The 15,741-nt window shown below is 41.1% G+C and overlaps 1 protein-coding gene across 1 annotated transcript in view; it reads left to right on the forward strand.

Moving 5' to 3' along the window:
• The window catches only part of LOC116672026 (partitioning defective 3 homolog), a 398,621-nt gene that overhangs the window by 183,376 nt on the left and 199,504 nt on the right, over window positions 1-15,741 (forward strand). The window contains 4 exon segments of the mRNA XM_032503572.1: window positions 6,506-6,631; window positions 9,131-9,358; window positions 10,285-10,466; window positions 15,584-15,723. Coding sequence (XP_032359463.1) covers window positions 6,506-6,631; window positions 9,131-9,358; window positions 10,285-10,466; window positions 15,584-15,723 — 676 coding nt within the window.

Consider the following 15,741-nt stretch of genomic DNA (forward strand, 5'->3'; position numbering starts at 1 on the left):
TGAGAGCAGGTGGCCTCCTTCAAATCATTTCTCAGCACTGCTGCCCAGCCACAAGATGGAGTAAAGCCATACAGTGTTACAATGCTGATTCTTGTGTTTTAGTTACAATAGGTCTTAACATGCCTGGGGATTTTCTCCCCAGTCTGTTGAGAAGCTTCTAACTACAAATTCCTTGTGCTTATATCTGACACCTTGTTAATTCGCTCAAATTTGATCAGAGTGATCCAATCACTTATTGACAGCTCTAAATACATTGATGTGTTGTGTGTGTGTGTGTGTGTGTGGTGTGTGTGTATGTAAGCATTTCAGTTGTTATTCTCAAATAAATCATACATTAAAAATGTGCAATGACTAATGACAGCTGTCACGACCTGTGCATGGGGAGAAGCAGGTTTTTAAAAGTCTCAGTGTGTTTAGCTCTCAATATATTTGTTGCTTCTATCTGAATCTCTGGGCTTTGAAGTTTAGTTTCTATATTATATCTGTTTTATTTTAGGTTTCATGTTGCATATGGGTGTCTTGTTACTTCTGATGAAGACCCAGCATTTCCTGATGTTACGGCTTCATAATAAAAGCTTCTAAAAAACAATTAGGAAATTAAATTATTCCACCGTTTTACAGCCGCTCAGGCTCGCCGACTTCTAGATAGTTACTCCAGCGATGACACAGCACTGTGGAGAAAGGTCTTGCAGTGGAAGACTATTAGCAATAGCGGCTGTTGTGACGTAAGTGCTGGAATGTATGTGGTAATTTCCTACATATTCGTGAATTCAGGGACATTTTATGAAACTAAAAATAAGGTTATTGTTTACCAGTGGCTGCCTTTTCCAGGCAACGTGGGGCACAGAGCGCCAGACAGCCGGGGATATAAGAGCAGGCAGCACCGGAACAAAAATGCTGACACATCACTGAGTATGATAAAAACATCCCAAAAAAGGATTCACTCTCAGTGGTTTCTGTGACATTAGAAATAATTTGAATGACTACCAAGTTCCGCTCACAGTTGAGCAAGCAGTCCTTAATGTGGCCCAGGACACTTCCGCTGAACTGCTAAAAAGTAAGTGGTCACATATGGCCTAAACCACGTTGGAATGTGGTCTGAGTGATCGGATCTCAAGGTGTCCTGGGTGCTTTTCCACCTGTACCTGTCCACTTGTAATATGATCACTCAATTCGGCTTTTAATACCATGGGAAAACGGGGCTCTACAGCCTGTAAGAACAACATTTAGACACAATAACATTTTTTTGCTTTAGTTCTCCTGCCTTCTCCAAGAAACTAATACATATCTAGAAAAAAAGCCATCACTCAAATGGGGAGGAGTTGAGCGGGTGGAAGTACATTACACACGTCAAAATAATAGTCTTTTTAGGAAATCATCATCATCTTCAAATCTCTAAAAGATGCTGCTTTGTCCCCAATCCTCCCTGCTGCTGCTGCTTGGAATACTAATCAGGGATCAACCAAAACTCCTTAATCTACTGTCTCTGGTCTGCTACCAGATCAGAAGTCATTAGATTGTGTCCATGCTGTAATCTCCATTCACAATACTTTGTTTTTAAGCTGCCAACACTTATGGACTTAAAGCACAATCATGTCCGCTTCCACACGGCCCGCAATTACTCTCTGTTCAACACACTTAAGTTGACCTGGCAGCGCTGGCTTAGACACCAAGAAAGAGGGAAGGACCTTTTCTGATCTTTAATTTCAACTTAATGCTGAGCCATTTACCCCCACTGAGGAGCTGAGATGAGTCTACGGCGAGAGCGTGGATGTCCACATTATTCAGCCAATTAGAGCAATGTTCTGAGAGTGGCCCTGTTTGGCTGAAATGCTAAAGAGCCCTGTGAATCTGCCCTTGACGTCTGTTGTAAACAGGGTCGCAATTTAAATGTGCTGTTGTTTCTGTGTCCAATGAAAGGACAGGAAGTAAGTGAAAATTATAAAAAGCACGCATCTTTTGTCCTTGCCACTAATAAGCTGTTGATTGCAGTGTAGTTTACTGTATCTTGTACATCTTGTTTGGGCTTCTGAATAGTTTTTGCTTTGATATATTTCAGCATTATGATTAATTTCCCATAAGTAAGCCACCAAACTTTTTGTCAGTTTATGCAAGGACACCAAACGTTTGCACTCAGTCAGTCTACCTGCTACCTCAGGCATCTGGCGCCTTAGAGACGGATGGAGTTTGTAGTTTTGCTGTGCGAGTGCACATCAGATCTCTTTGCATGTGGTTATCCTCAGGGCCTAACTAAAGCCCCAAGGAGCTCACTGATGTATTTATTTGGTGTGTGTGTATGTGTGTTTTTGTGTGTATGTGTGTGTGAGGGGGGTATTCCAAGGTAAAGGTTGCCTTTTTTTGAAGGGATTGCTGAGATGGCACCGCTGTGGAGCTGCTTGGGTATTTATTCTCGTCTTAAGCTCTAGTGAAGGCAACTGCAGCATTTTCTCTGAAACCATAAGATGATCTCTTAGTTGTTGGTGTGGATTACCTCAGACAACCCTCCCTGTCATTCTCTCAAACCTGCCTACAGAAAAGCAAACAGAGAACAGGACAGAGAGATGGACACAGGCTTAGCATTTAGCAAGTAACAGAGTGCTACTCCAGGCCACAGCTAAATGCCGGAGTTTAGCTTAGAGTATGGGAAGTTAACTTTAAGTGACAGCATTGTGCCAAACTACAGTTACAACCTGGCTAACGTTACATTGTAAACCTAAATACTTTCCCTAAAAAACCTGGTTGGAAAAGGATACACAAGATATGATCAAAAACTTGCAGAACTTTGTTGCACTGTTGTATAAGTAATTCATCTTTAGGCCATAACAAAACAACTGATATCTGATTGATTTTAGACGTCACCATCCAACTCCTGGAAAGACGATTATAGAGGGAAAAGAAGTTGAAATTGTTGAATCATACAAGTATCTGGGAATCATGATTGATAACAAGTTGACCTTTGAACTAAACACAGACATGATGAGTAAGAAAAGTCAGCAGCGTCTCTTCTGTCTGAGAAAGCTAGCTCAGTTTCAAGTGGACAGATCCTTGATGACATTGTTTTATAAATCTTTTATTGAGTCTGTCTTTACCTTTTCATGTATTTGCTGGTATGCTTCTCTGAATTTAAAAATGAAAAACAAAATAGCAACGGTAATTAAAGTTAGTAGCAAAATCATTGGGATTCAGCAGATGACACCAACTGATCTGTATACTAGACATGTACTTAAAAAGGCTAAATCCATCGTGTCCGATAGTTCTCACCCCCTAAATGCAGATTTAATTTGCTGCCCTCCGGTTCCCGTTTCAGTCACTACCAGCCAAACAAATAGGTAAAAACTCTCCTTCGTTCCCTCTGCCATCCTCTTGCTTAACTCTGGGAAGACTAGGTAACGTCGGCAAATATGGTGCACTGGGATTTAAACTTTTAATGTTGTTGCATTTATTTATTTTCTTATTTGGTTTTTACTGTATTTTATTGATGTTGTCGTCTTTGGTTGTCATGTCCCGTGTGTCAATTTCTTGCTACTGCAGCAAAATGAATCGCCCCTGGGGACAAATTAAGGTTTTAAATTGATTGATTGTTGATATCAACTCGGGATAACTAAGATATTTACAGACGGGCTCAAATTTGTTTGGTACCCTTACAGCTCATTGAAATAATGCTTCATTCCTCCGGGAAAAGTGATGAATTAAAAGCTATTTATCATGTATACTTGCCTGCCTTTGGTATGTCATAGTATAAAGTAAAAAAGGTGTGAAAAGAGAAAGAATTATTGCTTATTCTACAAAGATATTCTAAAATGGGCCCGGACACTTTGTTTGGACCCCTTGGAAAAGATATAAATAATTGGTTATAGTGATATTTCAAACTAATTACTTTCTTTAATTAGTATCACACATGTCTCCAATCTTTAATCAGTCATTCAGCCTATTTAAATGGAGAAAAGTATTTCCTGCGTTTGGTATCATTGTGTGCACCAAAACCTGAACATGGACCAGGGAGACGAAAGGAAGAGTTGTCTGAGGAACAGAAAGAAATAATAACAAGCATGGTAAAGGTAAAGGCTACAAGACCATCTCCAAGCAGCTTGATTCCTGTTACAACAGTTGCAAAATTATTAAGAAATTAAGGTCCATGGAACTTAGCCACACCCCCCTGGGCGTGGCCGCAAGGGAAAATCGCCCCAGATTGAACAGAAGGATAGTGCAATGGTAGAAAAAGAACCAAGGATAACTGCCAAAGAGATACAACTGAACTCCAGGTGAAGGGACGCGTTTCTGATCGCACCATCCGTCGCTTTTTGACGAAAGTGGGCTCCCATGGAAGAAGCCCCCGGAGGACTCCACTTTTTTTAAAAAAAAACATAAAAAGCCAGACTGGAAATTTTCTAAAATGCTATTGACAAACCACAATCCTTCTGGGAGAATGTCCCTTTTGGGCAGATAGTCAAAACTGGAGCTTTTTGGAAGTCACATCACTCTATGTTCACAGACGAAAAATGAAGCTTTCAAAGAAAGAAACCATACCTACAGTGAAACATGGGGGGAGCTCGGGGTTTTGTTTTGGGGGTGCTTTCTGCCCCACAGGTCCTTGAACGTGCAGGGGACAATAATCCAAAACTTCCCGCATTTTGGGGCGAAACTATGCCCCTGTCAAAAACTCGTCTCAGTCGCGGTCTGGGTCCCCAACCCGGGTAATACCCAAACCCCCAGCTAAAAGCACCAAGAATATGGAACAAACATTGGCATTCGAAGTGGCCCCTTTTCATTTGTCAGTCTACCTGCTACCTCAGGCATCTGGCGCCTTAGAGACGGATGGAGTTTGTAGTTTTGCTGTGCGAGTGCACATCAGATCTCTTTGCATGTGGTTATCCTCAGGGCCTAACTAAAGCCCCAAGGAGCTCACTGATGTATTTATTTGGTGTGTGTGTATGTGTGTTTTTTGTGTGTATGTGTGTGTGTGTGAGGGGGTATTCCAAGGTAAAGGTTGCCTTTTTTTGAAGGGATTGCTGAGATGGCACCGCTGTGGAGCTGCTTGGGTATTTATTCTCGTCTTAAGCTCTAGTGAAGGCAACTGCAGCATTTTCTCTGAAACCATAAGATGATCTCTTAGTTGTTGGTGTGGATTACCTCAGACAACCCTCCCTGTCATTCTCTCAAACCTGCCTACAGAAAAGCAAACAGAGAACAGACAGAGAGATGGACACAGGCTTAGCATTAGCAAGTAACAGAGTGCTACTCCAGGCCACAGCTAAATGCCGGAGTTTAGCTTAGAGTATGGGAAGTTAACTTTAAGTGACAGCATTGTGCCAACTACAGTTACAACCTGGCTAACGTTACATTGTAAACCTAAATACTTTCCCTAAAAAACCTGGTTGGAAAAGGATACACAAGATATGATCAAAAACTTGCAGAACTTTGTTGCACTGTTGTATAAGTAATTCATCTTTAGGCCATAACAAAACAACTGATATCTGATTGATTTTAGACGTCACCATCCAACTCCTGGAAAGACGATTATAGAGGGAAAAGAAGTTGAAATTGTTGAATCATACAAGTATCTGGGAATCATGATTGATAACAAGTTGACCTTTGAACTAAACACAGACATGATGAGTAAGAAAAGTCAGCAGCGTCTCTTCTGTCTGAGAAAGCTAGCTCAGTTTCAAGTGGACAGATCCTTGATGACATTGTTTTATAAATCTTTTAATGAGTCTGTCTTTACCTTTTCATGTATTTGCTGGTATGCTTCTCTGAATTTAAAAATGAAAAACAAAATAGCAACGGTAATTAAAGTTAGTAGCAAAATCATTGGGATTCAGCAGATGACACCAACTGATCTGTATACTAGACATGTACTTAAAAAGGCTAAATCCATCGTGTCCGATAGTTCTCACCCCCTAAATGCAGAATTTAATTTGCTGCCCTCCGGTTCCCGTTTCAGTCAGCTACCAGCCAAAACAAATAGGTACAAACTCTCCTTCGTTCCCTCTGCCATCTCTCTGCTTAACTCTGGGAAGACTAGGTAACGTCGGCACATATGGTGCACTGGGATTTAAACTTTTAATGTTGTTGCATTTAAGTATTTTCTATATTTGGTATATACTGTATTTTAATTGATGTTGTCGTCTTTGTTGTCATGTACCGTGTGTCAATTTCTTGCTACTGCAGCAAAATGAATCGCCCCCTGGGGGACAAATAAAGGTTTTGATTGATTGATTGATTGATATCAACTCTGGATAACTAAGATATTTACTTCATTTTTTGCATAGTGCTCCTCAGCTAGCTTATTTCAGTGTCCACTTCTTTTTCCACCTTCATGCCTTCTTTTCTAGTCTTCTATGAGATGTCATTACCTTTGTAAATATATAGATGCAGGGAAGGCTTGAAAAGTGCCGCCTGCTGTTCAGTATATCAATATGTGGCTGTGTGTGGTGTAATTGCTGCAGTACTGTATGTGTCTACATGATGTTTTTTTTGTAACCTGTTGTGTGATTATTTCCAGGACTCAGGGCTTGCTGGTGAACCGACTGGAGCGTGGGGGCAAAGCTGAGCAGGAGCGTCTCTTCCAGGAGAACGACTGCATTGTCAAAATTAATCAGGGAGACATTCGTAACCTGCGCTTCGAACAGTAAGCTCTAAAGTCGGGCCTTCTATTGGTGGTTATATATGTGACATCATCACTATGAAACTAAAGTTTCTAATTCAGTATGTCCTTATCTTGTCAGGTGCACTGCATGCCATCCATTTTAATGTCTTTCACTGCTTCCTGTTAGGACACATACAGTGAGCATGGTCCTCCTAGGCCATACTGTGAGCATTGGCTGTAAATAGTGTTGCCGTAGATAAGTGGAGCCCAAACGTCAGGGAGATGTGACACCCACACAGCTGCACAATAAAACAGAAATATTACTGACTTTGTTGGCCTTCCTGTGATAGGTCCCAGTGACCTGCAGTCCTTCACTACCGCTGATCCAAAACCACCCACACTCTTCTCTCGGTTCATTTCTATCAATTCATCGCTCCTCTTCATTTCTTAAAGTGGAATAAAGATATAAACCTGGGACTTTTCCACCCATTTACCCCAAGCCACCATTCTTCCTCACACACACATACGCCTGAATGTGAGCACTCTCACACATACTGTGTGCTGACACACACACAGTTACACTTAGCTATGACATCTTAGCTACACTCGTAACTGTGTGTGTGTGTGTGTGTGTGTGTGTGTGTGTGTGTGTGTGTGTGTGTTAGGCTGAGAAATAGATTGCTTCTCCTCTAGGCGGGATTCTGGAGGCAGTGTATGGAGGTCTTCTTGGCTTTCTCCCTTATCATCCACTCCTCCTCCACAGGAAGAAATAGCCTGTATTCCTGCTAACGAAGGCCCAGCCTACAGTCATACGGTGCTAGACATAGTCATCTAAAACCACTGGGCTTATCCCACCTACTGGATGATTGACAGAAACAGAGGCGGAAACCAAGTTTTGAACCCCTCTCTATTCAGAAGTAGACTAAAAAGTATAGACTAAAACGTATTGTTTTGGACAATTATCACTGTCGAAATGTATGTTCTTTAAGCAAACATACCTAAACTTTTATAACCGACTTTTGAAAAGATAAGAAAAGCTCTCCATCAGCTTGATAAACTCCAGGCTATCACGGTTACCCTAGCACGTTATATTAATGTGTTCATCAGACTGTGTACAAAGCCACTACGGTTTTAAGATTCTTTCTTTTCGTTCTTTTCAAAACGATGCTATGTCATTAGTAAACATGCCAGTTTCCTTCCAAGCCTTTTCTACTGTGAAAGAGGCTTACAAACCAAATCCACTAGGGAGTGATGTTTTGTAGCGTTCCGCACTTACCCCCCTGCCAAACACGTGCTCTTCACCAGCATCCAAATGCATATGATATTTGTGATTATGTATAAATATGAGTTGAAGGAGCTAAACTTTCCTCCATGTATGCCCCAATGTCTCTTTCATCACGTCCTACCCCCCACCCCCCCCTTGATTGTGCGCCGCACAGAGCAAAAATGTAAAGTGATAGTTTAATCTCCTTGGATTGTTTTGCATGGGTAAATATTTTGAACCGCTTAATCTAGCTGAATGTAATGATGCATTGATGGGGTAATTTATTATTCAATCAGGCTCGCATGGAGGCTGATTACTGGAGTGATGGCACTGTATATGTGCAGGTGGGAACATTTGTGCACAAACACGCATACACACACACACACACACACACACACACACACTCAGTCACTCAGTCAGTGTGCACATGTGAATGATTTTTGTGAATTACCATAAGAATGAAGATGGGAGAGACCAAATCCTGCAGAAGTGGCTTGGTACGGCGTGCGCGCCTCGCCTCTGTGACACCGCTCGAATGAAGTGCTGTCTGTTGTGGCAGGAGCAGCTTAACGGCTGTCATTTGGATAGAATCAGCATGGTATTACTGGCGTGGTAACGGGTGTCTGAAAACAGGAGGTGGGATTGTTGGAATCCAAAAATCCTCCACATCTCTGGCCCCCTATGCTGCAGCATGGCTCGCTCCTGGCCAGCCTATCTATATGCTAAGTGCCACCGGCAAACCAGACTAAACAATTCTTGAATCTCAGAATCATGTTGAGCTCTTGTCTTTCCTTATTCGGCCCCAAAGTCGCATGAGACTAAGTGTGTGTTTTGGCAATTTTTTGTGAAAGTGTATGTCTGCTTATACACACACACACATACACACACACACACACACACACACAGATTACTATACTGAGAGACTTTGATTCTCCTCATACAGTATGCTCCACTGGTATAATATAGAATACACAATAAATAATATTTCATCACTGACTCACCATTCACCGTCCTTATCTCATTCCTGTCTTGATGCTGGTAATTATAGATAATGTTATTTCATTCCTCCTCTGCTGCTAGCAGTGAGTAGCCATGCTAACCTCAACTCTCCCTATCACCTCTCAACATAAAGCACAACATAGCCTTCCTTATCCTTCTATATCGTACAAGCTATGATAGTACACTACTGTACTTGTATCTCTTATCATGTTCAAGTTAATTCATTTCTGTCTGCATGACCTCCCCTCTCCCTCTCACTTTCTCTGTATCACCTCCAGAGCCCAAAACATTTTCAAGAAGGCGATGTGTGGGCCCGTCATCCTTTTTCACGTGGTCCCCGCAGCCATGAAGAGACAGTACGAGCTGCTGTCGGCCCGGAGCGAGCTCAGCCCGCCCCAGTCCAACAGAGTCCATTTTGGCCCAGACTCTCAGCAGTCGGGGAACAGGTCCAGTTTGGTGGCGGGGCTGACTCCCAGAGCTGGACCACAGCCAGGCCTCAACCACGAGTAGGTCTAAAAGTTACCTTGTGTCTCCCTATCCCACAAACGCGTGGTCATGGAGTAGATGTTAAGAAAATCAATACAGACTTAAAAAGCCAGATGAAAGTGAGAGACACAGTACCATGAAATAAAAGTTGCCCTTCAGTCCAACTAGTTGCTTGCTACAAAGGTTCATGTTTTGCACATAAATAGGCTAAGCAGTCTCAGGTTCCATGAATGAATGCAATTCTGTTTTAATCACACCAGTCAATGACTTGTCCCCAATATGTTCACTGTAAATCCATCAATGTTTATAAGTGACACAATAAAAGGTATGAGAGCAGTTTAATAATAATTTCTACCTGAGACCTCCAAGTCCGCATCACTGATCATCTTGTTAAAAGCCCCTTTTGTCTGCCTGTGGTTCCAATTAATTTCTCTAATGACTTTGGCCTGACTCCAGAAAGCTAAACATGTGGGTGTTCATCAAGTAGGTTCTTGTGTACGGGTTTACAGTCTTAATTTCAATCATATGTATTCATAAATCTTCTTCCCATTCTCTGTATGTTACATTAAGTCAACATTCTCCATTGCACAGAAATAATAATTTAATTGTTAGACATCATTGTTGTGCATCCTACTTTACATTGTAGCAGCCTGAGAGATAACAGCATACATATGTATATACTTAATTCAATAGTTGCCCAAACATTGTCCTGATACTTGTTTAAAATATTATTTTTTTGCCAATATATCATGATAAAAAATGTGTTCTTGTTTAAGTTGTTGAAATCTTGACTTACTAGTTTTAAAAAAAAATACAGAAAAAAAACAAAACAACGTGCTGGAAATGTCAAAGTAAGAACACTTCTGCTTTCTGTTCCCCTACATTATGTCACTGTTTCAGTAGGTACAAAAACAAACCAAACCTTTATCTTTGTCTTGCTCTATAGCCACCAAGGACCCCTGGCAGGAAGCACCCCAGAGCCGAGCCGACGGTATGCCACGTTACCCCACATCTTGGTCTCCAGGACCTCCACTTCCCCCTCCCTGCAGCGCAGGGTGAGCACAAATCCCTCCACCAGCTCCTACCTGAAGAACAAAGGACGCAGATTCAACATCCAGCTGAAGAAAGGTAAGAACCAGCAGACTCATGAACAACAAGAAACCCATTGACCTTTGGGGACAAATAAAGTTGAAAGTTAAAGTTGAATGCATGATTGTAAAAGTGAAAATCTTTCTCCGTATTTCATCAGAATAATACTTTTGTATTTCCGTGCATCGCTCTGACCATTTGGTGTTTTCCTCACCTTAAAATCTGCTTTGCCTGTTTGTGTGGTATTTTGCCATCCAGCTCGGAGCACATGGTGCACACATGGGAGGAGAGGCGCAAATAGGACATTTAAATGAGACGGTGTAAAGCAAGTTTTGGGTATTTTGGTGGAAAATGGGTTATTTCATTAACAAGAGCAAACCAATTATTTGGAGAAAATGCACAGTAATGATAGAATAAGGCTACAAATGTAAAGAAACTATTTTAATTCAAACACTCTCCAACCAATAGATAGACAAAAACGCTTAATGTGGTAAAAACCATAGATGAATATGGATGACTCTTACATTACATGTTGTCAAAAGCTACTTTGTACTGTATGAAAAGCTTTTCCTTCCGTTCCTCCAATCTCTGCAGCCATCTGAAAGCAGCAGGACAGGCATGCTGATAAAATCTGCAACCTCCGATTGAAGATGTGCTGCACCAGAGCGCATTACCATTACGCAAATGCAAATGACACGAGGCTGCTCCCAAATCACCCCACACACCTGTACACACATCATTCTGGTCGATTACAACACATTATTCTGGCCCCTTATACGAGAGGCATCGGATTCCTGGAGCGCGTTAATCCTGCTTTACAATAAATAAATAAAAAAATGTTTTACCTTCAAAAAGCATTACAGAGCTCATGCTACTGCTCTGCAACATCCAGACAACAATATGACTTTATGAAGAAGCCAATGTGTTGAGCTACGATTGGCACAGCTGTTTCAGAGCGATGAGACCAGTGATGGGACTGTCTGAGAATTTATTTATTAATCACCACATCCAGCAGCATTTAAAGTTCACTTTGAGACACAAACATACAATTTTACTCATTTGATCATCAAACAGCTGAAACCATTTCATCCTCCATGTGGAGAACAGATGAAAATAGCACCCCCTCCCTCTCTCCCTCTGTCACAAAAGTGGACATTTTTCTTTCCCCAGAGAAAACGGAAGGTGGACAACCTTAAATATATCAAGAAGTATTCACAATCTCTACTTGCCTCTGGGCTTTGTTTGAGTGAGCAGGCCAAAAGCAAACACAGATCAGCGGCTTCTCGAAAGCAGAGGTTGTAGTTTGATGCACTCAGGCTACATCACCATGGTCTTGTGGTTGAAATATTACGATTCAGCAATCAGTCTGCTTCTAGCTGAGGTTGGTTTGTTTGTGGACTTGGACAGGCCTTTTTATACTGCAGCAGTTGTATATGCTAGTCAACCATTGTGGTGTGCTTACTGCCAGACTCAATCTGACCTCATCACTTCACTATCTTTATATGAATTGACGAGCAGTAGGTTATAAAATGAACCAGTGCTGAGGCCTACTCTTTGTCTCTCTTTTTCTCTTTGATCCTTTTTTTTCTGTTGGAGGGAGCAGATGTTAAATCGAAAGCTGGCACCAAGGCCGTAGCACCGAGCTTCAAGGAATAGTGCAGCAAGTGAGGGCAGCAGTGTCTGCTATATGCAACGCACTCGGGGGATAATGCATTCACAAGCTGTCTTAATATATTTGGCCAGGGTCCCCAAGCGCTGCCAGCAGAGTTTCATAGTTCTTAAATACACAGGGGACTGCAGTGCAAATTATAGATATATTTTCTTTATAATGTGATAAAGTTCTTCTCTTTTTTTCCTGCATACAAACTTCTCATTTCAGTGAAACCAAGCTGGGGCAATGTTGGTGGAGCTCCAGCAGCTCCAGCAGCTCCAGAGACTGTTGCCATTAGTATAGTTTATTTGCACTAGCCATTTCATGGTCTGATTCAACACCAGTCATAACTCTCAAAAGTATTATTTTGCCCAAGTGACAAAAATGGTTTCTGAGATAAGTGCTTGTGATTTAAATTGGGGCTTACCAGAATGGATGTGCCTCGCTTGCAAACTTCAAGCCATTTGTGAACTCTAAATGGAGATGAGGCATTGTCCAAATGTTGTTGAATTGGAAATTTAAGTAAAGCACTGAAATCCAAAAGAGTCGAGGGAAGTGTGCCCCTGGAATCCATTTTGACAGTTTCGTATGATTACCATCAGACTTTATCACTACTAATGTACTTTTAGAAAGGCTTCAGCAGTTATGTTGTTGACTCGTTATTGCTGTAATTCGGTTTAAGTGGGCCTGAGTTCCGAGTGGCAGGAGCAGATCTTACTTGGCATATTAACAAGATTGACTTAATCAAATACTGCAGTAGAAAAGGACATACACACCCCATTAAGTCATTCTAATGTGCCTCAGCCTCTCCTCATGTTTGCTGTTTAATTGGCTTATTGGAGCCAGGATTCCAACTAATCCAGAAAGGATACAATTACTTTTATCCTGGTCTTCTATTACCCAAAATAAAGACGGCAGTGGTTAATTACTGTAGGCCTATTAGAGATGCATTCTCCTAATTGCCTGATTGGGGACCGTTAATGACGGGATCTTTCAATGGGCAGGAGTTTGATTCTGCTCATTAGGCCATGTGCAGGCCAGGGGAAAGGGAAAGACACTTCATGGGAGGGGGGTTACGGTGGAAAAGGGAACCTAGACTGTGATGTAGGGGATTTAAAAATTGAACTATAATGTGCAGCTTATTTGGATCTAAAACTGTGGGAGAGAGGCGCAGTAGGATATCACTGACGATGGGGTAATGATCAACAAAACTTTATTTAGAAATCACATTGGCACTTTTTTTGTTAGAGATTTGTCTCCTTTAATACTCTAGCTGTGTAGTTACATTTTGAGTATAGCAACTACACCGAGTAAGAAGCTGATTGCCTTAGCCTTTAAAAGTTTGGCAGTCAAGAAGACAAACTTTGCAGATTTAACATTCCACACAAACGATGGCAGCTTTTTCTGTCTGTTTTTTTTTTTCATGCTGCATTGATGGAGGGATCATAGCACGTCATCATCCTCAACAGCTCAACTTTTTGACTTTCTAAGCAACCTCTCCATCACCTTTCCACAAGTTTGTTTGTGTGCAGAGGCCACAAGAAAGTTGCGCACACAGTTTCTCTTTCTTTGTGTTTTCTTTTTTGTTCATCAACGCCATCACTGTCAGCAAGACGACAGAGAGTTTGTCAGACACCGAGAGAGACATTCTGGGAAAAGTAGGTCATAATGAGCCATGAGGTGCTGACAGCTCTGTGAAATGAGCAGCTACTTTGACATGAATGCTAATCACCGTTGTTACCATCAGAGAAGCCTCTGCTGAAACCGCATAACGCGACTTTCCCTACTTGACTGCTAGAAATACAGACGGCTAGGTTATGCATGGTGAAATGTATCTCTCTGAGCACTGTTCTTAATGACTCATTGAAAAACATTATGCAGAAGGGTTATTGAATTTTTTAATATATGCTGTCAAAGAATTATCGGACAAACACAATTTATTTGGTTTACCTCATTCCCTAGCTGACATTTAAAACCATTTCTTGCTTTTATTTGACAAATTCAGGTCTGTTCGGCAGGAAAGGTCAGCCTGAGATCGTCTTATTTATCCGTTATTGTATTTGCCTATTTCCTCAAGACCAGGAATTCATATTCATTTGATAAACCTTAAAGGTCAGTCTTACAACCAAAAGGAAATAGTTTTGCACAGCCGCTATCTGAAGTATTTTCTCAGATTTAGCCTCGCCACTCACTGCACTTCAAGAAAGGTATGTAGCTCTTGCTTGATGATACATCAGTAAGAAAAACAACTATTAATGAACATATAAGGATCACTGCTTTCTACATTAAGCAAACTTTAAACTCCATATATATAGTGCCCTGACCCAGACATGATTTGAGCGCAGCCTCCTGACCTGCTGTTGTACCAAAAAGTCTGGTGGGTTTTTTGGTTTAAACATCTGGCACATGGTACGCAAGTGATTTCAAAAACATTATGTTACCTATTTTTGCTATTTAGGTGAAGTTCACAACATTTCAAGAGGCTATTGAGCAGCATTTTGATGCATTTTGCAATCCATAATCATTCACTTTTCTCTGCTTATTCTGGTCACTAACCAACCTTTAATTCGACCATAACTTGCGAGAGTGGCTTTAAAGTCCACATGCACTCATCATAATCACTCAATTATTGTTCGTAGCATTGCCACTATATTTAGAGTTAGGGACATGTTTTTATTTTTACTTCCTAGAATATGTCAGTGAGACACACCTGATGGCAAAGATGGAAGTATGTATGTTTGTATTAACTATAGGTGGTTCAGAACATGGTAGAAAACCATAATTTGATCCCTGCATTGTGGTTTCTCATGTTTCAGCGGCATGTAATGAAAAGGATCTTTCAGAAATGGTTTCAAGAGTCCGTCCAGTTTCTAAGATTCACAGTTAGAGTGGCATGACAGCGCGGCACAACATTTTTAGCTTCCATTCTCTTTTCTTTTCTTAGAAATGACTATAGTGAGATAAACAATATTTCTTCTAAGACACATATAGAGGAACAAAACAATCTAATGATATTTTTTATTGTTTTCATAGCCACAGTGTTATATAGTACACACTGGTTAGTGACGTTTTGAAATGAAAGCAAGAAAATGAATGTCACTATGTTTACCTGGAGAAACAAATCTTTTGTTGTTGACATTTATGAACTCATATGGAGGTACTGGAGCACTTTACTAAACATAAACATGCACAATATTTACTTCTCCCTCTTCTGAACGATAAAGCTTCTACAAGGCCGTAAATCAGTAATATCACTGTGATATTTCTGTGACACCACAGCGCGAGAGCATGTCGGTTGATAATCTTTCATTTTTACTGTCCACTCCATGCTGGCAAGACACCTAATGAAGTGTCCTTGAGTAAGAGACTGAAGTTTCAGGGATTGATGTTGTGTAGGAAACTTCCGAACTCGCTTTATGGAAATGAGGCATGAACAAAAAAAACTATTCAGTAAAATATCACATTTCATTTCTTACTGTATTCATATTCATTCCATTATTCCTAGGTCCAGAGGGTCTTGGGTTCAGCATCACATCCAGAGACGTCCCCATTGGTGGCAGTGCTCCAATTTATGTCAAAAACATCCTTCCTCGTGGGGCCGCCATCCAAGATGGCCGATTGAAAGCTGGAGACCAGCTGCTGGAGGTGGGGCAACACGTCCTT

The sequence above is a fragment of the Etheostoma spectabile genome, chromosome 22 (genome assembly GCF_008692095.1).
Source record: "Etheostoma spectabile isolate EspeVRDwgs_2016 chromosome 22, UIUC_Espe_1.0, whole genome shotgun sequence".
In the NCBI taxonomy this organism is placed as follows: Eukaryota; Metazoa; Chordata; class Actinopteri; order Perciformes; family Percidae; genus Etheostoma; species Etheostoma spectabile.